General features: G+C 36.1%; 1 protein-coding gene across 1 annotated transcript in view; it reads right to left on the reverse strand.

Annotated features, from left to right (window-relative positions):
* Positions 1 to 7,462, reverse strand: part of LOC106522373 (plexin-A1) — a gene marked incomplete in the record, with an annotated part of 278,427 nt that overhangs the window by 117,264 nt on the left and 153,701 nt on the right. The window contains 4 exon segments of the mRNA XM_014015353.1: positions 2,609 to 2,708; positions 4,010 to 4,163; positions 4,454 to 4,577; positions 6,938 to 7,038. Coding sequence (XP_013870807.1) covers positions 2,609 to 2,708; positions 4,010 to 4,163; positions 4,454 to 4,577; positions 6,938 to 7,038 — 479 coding nt within the window.

Here is a 7,462-nt window from a genome sequence, read left to right on the forward strand (position 1 = left end):
CATATAAACTGAGCCTCCTAGATAGAGTGAATTTAATTGTGGTTGAATGAGAAGTATAAATATATAAAATTCTGATACCGTATTACTTTGTACACAAACAAATCATGTCACACTGCAGCAGGACAGAATCATTCAAATGAAAGGACTGAACTTAAGAAGTATTTGTATTTCATGAATTATATTATTACATTTGGCTGCAGCCCTTGGACAGATTTTCATTTTGGGGAAAAGGTTTGTGAAGCCTTGATATATGTATATAAACTGAAACAGACTAGAGCATCTTAAATTTAACTTAAAATAATTAGCTTAATAAGACAGTCATTTCTGCATTTTTTTGGGGAGGTCACCTCCTAATAAATGTCCTTATAGGAAATCTAACTACTCATTTTAAATCAATACTTTTTCTTTTAATACTTAAGTACACAAAATATTAGATACTTTAAGACTTTTACTCAAGTAACATTCCTAAAGGAGACTTTAACTTTTACCAAAGTAATTTTTTGGTAAGACACTTGTATTTTTACTCAAGTATCACTTTGTGGTAATTTAAAAAACACTGAAAATGAGAGAGGTAGAAAATAAACAAAAACAATGGAAATAACACGGAAGACCAGGCCTTTTAAAGTAGATTTATAAAGTATAAAATGTGTCTGGAAAATTAACTTTACACTTTTACTAGTTGCTTGTAAATATATAGTTTATTCTGACAAGTTAAAAAAAACTAACCTTGCATTTACCAACTGATGCTTGGTGAGTGTAGCAGGAATCCACGTTAAGTGTCCTGAAGATGCATTGTTAAGTGTCTGCACACAAACTCTGGGTACCTTAATGTGAGTTGTGAGTCTGTGCCAGKTGGAAGAGCAGGAGCGAGCGAACCTCAGCGCAGTGAATCACACTCAGTGGCTTYACCGAGGGAGCCAAAAGTAATTAAATGAGTGACATTTTATTTATTTTCATTTAACCTTTATTTAACAAGACAATCAGGATCGCATTCTTCATTCGTTATTTGCTTTATTCCACTTCTGCTCGGTTGCTTTGATGAGGCTGCCCCCTTCTCTCTTTGTGCAAGTTTGGATGAGAAAATAAAAAAATGAAGAGTGAGAAATGATTTTATGTGGTCATATAAAATAGGGGTTGGCTTATAGAAAGAAAAAAAGAACAAACTTTACATTTAGAAATGAAAAAAAAAGTGCTACTAGATGGCCTTCTTAAAAGAGCATCAGCTAAATCTCAAAGGCAACAAAAGGAAGGCGAGCCATGAATAAATTAACACGAGAGCCGTCACGGGTAAGACCTTGTCACGGTTATTTCAGTCTGTCATTTGGGAGATTACAAATGCTGAAAAGGAGATGACAGTAGTTTTTCAACTGCTTGTTGTCAGAATGTATTAGTGCACACACTCTGATGAGATGAACTCTAGTAATTGCTCTTTTGCTGCTTCAACTAATATTAGCAAGGTTCCCAAACAAAACCCAAAACATTACCTGCAGAATTTACCTCACATCAACCAGTCATACTGGTCCAAATATTATACTTTACCTTTAAAACAGCAGTATTTTACATAATCTCTAATACCTGTTAGTTCAATTCAAAATGTTCTTATTTAATTCCAGAGGTGTCAAATAACTATGTGCAAATACGTTGTTACTTAAGTAGAAATTTTGGATATTTATACTTTAGTGGAGTAATTTTTTCAGCCTTTTTACTTCTACTCCTTACTTTTTCAAAATTCAAAAAGTATTTCATTTCTATTGAACTTTGACTTCTTTTTATTCCATCTTTTAATTGTTCAGAAAAAAATATATAAATAGAAATTTATCCAGATACATAGAGCCCATGGATAGAGTGAATTTGATTGTGGTTGGATAAGAAGTGTAAATATAAACCATTCTGACTCYTTTATTGGATTAAACACACTCCATCACACCTGTATGACACAATACAAGTAATAATGATCAATCACATTCAAATATCATGCTTTTAAACAGCATTACCAACAAATAAAACAAAAGGTTTCCAGAACAAACTACTGCAGGACAAATATTACCTATTTGACAAGTGTTTATTAGTGCCCGGCCAGCATTTTTATCTTAGTCCTTAAATAAATGACATGTGCAACAAAAACAGGTAAATTGTTCAAACTAGGACAAAGAAGTAAATCTATACTTTTTGTTTAAATTATGGATAAATCACTTCCAAAAAAATCATGACTGATGTGTTTTAGCATCCTAAGCTTGGTTGCTCTTCCAGATCTTGCAAGGATAAGGATCAATTTATTATTTCRCTCACCAGTGGTCACTTCATTGCCTGAGATTTAATTAACTAATTGATTTGTTAACAGCTTGAATATGCTGAATACTAAATCAGAAAAKGTTGCACGCTGTTTTCATCATTCTCCATTCAGGAGTTACATTCGGGCCGATATTTTTTGAACTATTGCTTTTGGTAAAAGAAGAACATCTAAACATTTCTGGTTTACTGCTTTCCACAGCATCTCGCTACACATTACTGTGCCTGTCAAACAGTTGAGAAGCGTGAGAAGAGTTTAAAATGCAATACGTTTTGAGTTTTACTCACTTGTCTCTTCATAGATCAAAACAGAACTTACGATTGGTGGACGCTGCAGTTGTAAAAAATGAACAAAACGCTGGCAAACTTCTTCCCGGTCTCTTTCGACTTCAGATACAACCTTATGACACGCTGATCACCTACAAAGACACACACACACACACACACAAAAATCTCTTAGGAGGGATTTTACTTTTCTTTTTTACAGTGGTATTTATAATGGAATTGGACACAGACTAAAGTTATTCCACTGGAAATAACTTGGAGTTTATGACTCATATCCACACTGTGTGAACTTCCTTTACTTGACGGGAGCTAAATCAAACATAACTGACACAAATACAGAAACAAAGATCAATTTTCATTTGTGCAAGATTAGCAAAGTCCAGTAGAAAAACTGTAGTTGCTTCCAAAAAGCAGGTAAAATGAATTTAATTTAAAAACATGTAAATTGGATCCACTCAACTGACTTGAGTAAAGGTAACACATTTACTTTGTTAACTTTACATTTACTTAAAGTCAGTGTAAAGTAAATGAGTTATCTTTACTCAACTCAGTTGCGTGGAACCAGTTGAGATGCATTTTTTTAAATTAAAACCATTTTATCTATTTTTGAGTGCACTGAAAGGCTCTCACATCATATCTCATTAGGTATTTTTTATTATCAGTAATTTTATGTGAAATATATAGCTCTGGAAAAAAATGGAGACCACTTTAAAATGATCAGTTTCTATGATTTTACTTTATAGGTATATGTTTGAGTAAAATGAACATTGCTATTTTATTCTATAAACTACGAACAACGTGTCTCTGAAATTCCAAGCAAAAATTGAGWATTTATTTGCAGAACATGAGAAATGGTCAAAATGACAACAAAGATGCTTTCAGACCTCAAATAATGCACAGAAAACAAGTTCATATTCATCTAGAAACAACAATACTAATGTTTTAACTCAGGACGAGCTCAGAAATCAATATTTGGTGGAATACTTTTCACCAAATACAGGGAAACTCTTCAGTGCTCTCTTAATTTTTTTCCAGAGCTGTATGTCTATAAACTACTGTTGGACTTTGCATTGAGTACTTTCAGTTAGAAATGGATTACCAAATGAACATGTATAAAGTACACAACCCAATGTGATGTTAAGAAAAATTAAGGTGATAAAAGATAAATCTTAAAATGTAATTTTGAATCAGTTTACAACCTTATTGGTGGCTATGGTTATTTCATTTTTAATCACACACCTAAAATGTTTTCCATCTTCTAAAATGCAGATGCAACGAGCAACTTTTGTCACTCGTGTCCTGTTTGTTTTACGTCATTGCGTCTAACGCCACTGACATAAGAAAAACAGCTAACAAAAATCAAAAATGTGAAAAAGCCAATTGAGAAATATAAACATCTTTATCAAAGATCTAAACTACAGTAAACGGGGCTTACCTTGGTCACGTGTGATGGGTGCTACATCTTTCGTGGTGGGAGACAGGCAGAAGATCCGCCCGCTGTAGATGCGCGCCTCCGTCTCTACAAAGTCCTCGAAGGAGCAGTTGACTCCCGCAGACAGACTGGGCACGTTCTGCGCCTGAAGCACCAGCTAGGAAGGAGGACAGAAAGCAAAAGAGATGAGGTGCAGCAGAAAATTCAAATCAATATATTTCATTACTGATGCCCCATAGCAGAAAACGCTGCTCAGACATGTGGCTCACAACACACTTTTCAGCTGGAGCTAAAAGTGATTGCTTGTGTTGACACGAGTTTCATTTAATATCGTTTTATATCACTTTCCCTGTCCGTGTCTCCTTTTCTAGTTCTCATATCACACAAATACACAACAAATTCAATACGAAAATATTATATAATACGATSTGACAACACCATACACACCTGCACTTCTGACATGGTGACTGAAATGGTCTCTGGGTGGACGGAGAGGTGAACACACTGCTCCACTCTGGTGGTGAAACGCTGAGGCTCCTCTGCCCGCTCACAGCGATCCCTTCGCGAACATCTAAAGAAGCAAAGCATACAGCAGAACTGACACATTTCTGTTTAAACCCCTTTAAGTACTACATTTAGAATTGTTTCGTTCAAAATAGTCCTTCATTAGAGGAGTAAAGRACGCCATATTTGTGAAGAAAAACCGTCCACCATTAAACAGAGATGGAGGCCTTTGTGTCCAGTTGTCCTCCTCCTACAACGCTGTTATTGCAAGTATGACTCAGCCCCCTATGAGCAAAAGGTGTGAATCAGGGCCCCATTGATAACCAACCCAAAGAGGGACAAAAACAAGGGGACTTTGAACCCCTGCTTGCATTCACTACATACACATAACACGACACAGGTCAGATGATGGGGCACATGACTCTCTATGAACAATAGAACTAATTAAGCCTATTGTTAGGCGATGACCCTCTATGAACAATAGAACTAATTAAGCCTATTGTTAGGCGATGACCCTCTTTTGCATGTGACTAACCTGTTTGTCCACCATGTGGAGGCAGTGCTTATAAGGCTGAGTTCACCTGAAACTCAGACTGAAGAAGTCTCTTGGAGGAGAGACGAAACGTTTCACTAAWGAAGRAMCCATCCAGAGGATCTACTTATTTTTTCTTTTTGAGTCCATCATTAGGTAAGCTACAAGTTGCTTTCAATTAGCGTGCCTTTTGCATTTGAGAAACTTTTTTTTATATAAAATTGTACACATCCAATTTTCTACTGATAACAGGATCTCAGAGGTTCAGGCAAGTGCATTGGTGMATGCAGAGTTGCATGGAAATGAGAAAAAAAGTGCTTATGAACAACCTGCATTTTAAAAGCTTAACACAGCAATAACTGGAATATGTCACGTTGAATGGTGACATGACAACCAATTCAGCACTTTTTTAATAGCCTTGTGGTGTCTGAAAGAAGCAACCTGCAGTATCAGTGTTATTAAAACCCTGTTAATATTAACAACAGTGTGGATAAATATATACAGCGGTCCATGTGTAACCAAAGTTTGAGTCAATGAAATTTTGTTTACTAAAACGTTTATTGTACCAATGGATAACTATCAAAAACTACCAATAATTAYGGCTAAGAAATACAGCGTGTTTTCCAGGCTAACAGTCGGCCAAAGTCTATGCAAAGTGAAAAAAGGTTTCGATAAGCTTCCCAGACCTGAMCAACTGCAGCAACCCCAGACCATAGCCCCACCCCCACAGGCTTGTACAGTCGACACTATCAATGGGTGTATCCTCAAAGACGATGGGTCCCCACTGTTCTTCCAGTTTTTAATAACGCGTTCGACAGTTCTTAACCCAATGTTAGTTTCTACAATCTCCTWAGATGTTTCCTCTGCTTGAGATGCCAATGATTTGACCCTTCTCAAACAGACTGATATMTTTTCCACGACCACAACATGTGTCTTTCAACAAGGTTGTTTAAGAAATGCGAAGYAACTCATTGCACCAGTTGGGGTTAAATAATGTGTTGCCGTCTGAAAGATGCCCATTCAGTAATTATCCAATAGGAGGCTCATACATACAGTATTTGCTGACTTAAATCCAGGTGGCCACTTTTTTGGCCAGGCAGTGTCTTTAGTAAGATGTTACACTGTCTACAGTGAGCTCTAGCTCACTCATTTTTAAGTTTCTTTGACAAATCTCTTGTAAATTATTGTTTTAACCATCAGTAATGATAAATGTAGCTTGACTGTCCCTTTCCATTCTTTCTTTGAAAATTAAACAAATGTTTGATTTTTGAAATGTGAGAAAAGTCAGTGAAAGTTACAAGTTTTTTTTTTTCTTTTTAAGTAACCTGTTGCATAAACTACCGGTAACTGATTTATATAAAGTATATCTTCTATAACATTTTGTTGCTAATTGTATGCAAACAAATGGGGGAAAACATTGGTCAGTTTGTCTTTTTAATAAGTAAATATGACAGTAAGTTATTGAAGAGACCCCAAGAAAGAAACAACAAAAAAATCTTTAGAGAAATGCATCAAATTTAACCAGAAACACAACCTGTACGAGRAATAAGTCACAGGATGCCCACTGATTATAGTGCCCATCTTACAAAAGAAAAACATAACAAACAAAAAAACAAACTCATTCATTCAACAAAAATGTATTTCAAAACCAAATGATATCATTGCTCAGGGGCATTAAACAAACATCCAAAAAGAGTGACTGAGTGAAACTGTTTTATTCTCTGACTTCAAGAAGATAGAACATATAAATGCTTTTAAATTGATGAATGTGGGCAAAGCAGCCCCAAATAGATTTCTCTTATGGGACAAAACGGAAAAAAAAATCACTGCACCCAATACATCAGCTAAAAATAACCACATACGTAGAAAAAGCATTGAAGAATGAAAACACTTACACATTATGTAGCACACACCAACCACAGTGAGGGTCTCCTGATCCCAAACAGTCTCTACAGGAAGTGTACTGCTCACAGCTCTCCACCGGCACACGTGTAACCTAAAAATAGATAAGACAGAACAGGAATAATTGGTTACTGTTGCACAGAGTGGTTGTTTAGATGGCTGTGAGCACACACACATTGTATTTATCATCAAAAAGTACACAACATACAATCYGTTGATCCATCTCCCRCTCCATTCTACCATTACCTCGTGAACAAGACAACCAGAGACTTGGACTTCTTGGAGTGAGACAAAAACCCAACCTGCAGAAAGCATTCCACTGTTTTCCAAGAAGCATGGCCTCAGACTTACAAGAGCTGACTCTCATCCAAAGTGCATCACACGTGGCTGTAAACCACCCCAGTGCACTCTAAAAGTCAAAAGCCGAAGACTATACATCAAGAACAGCAAGCTACTGACTGGCTTCAGAACCTCACCTGATCGGGTAGTAATATCGGCCTATGTTACTGTTTTTCATC

This window comes from Austrofundulus limnaeus, unplaced genomic scaffold (assembly GCF_001266775.1).
Source record: "Austrofundulus limnaeus strain Quisiro unplaced genomic scaffold, Austrofundulus_limnaeus-1.0 Scaffold128, whole genome shotgun sequence".
NCBI lineage: Eukaryota > Metazoa > Chordata > Actinopteri > Cyprinodontiformes > Rivulidae > Austrofundulus > Austrofundulus limnaeus.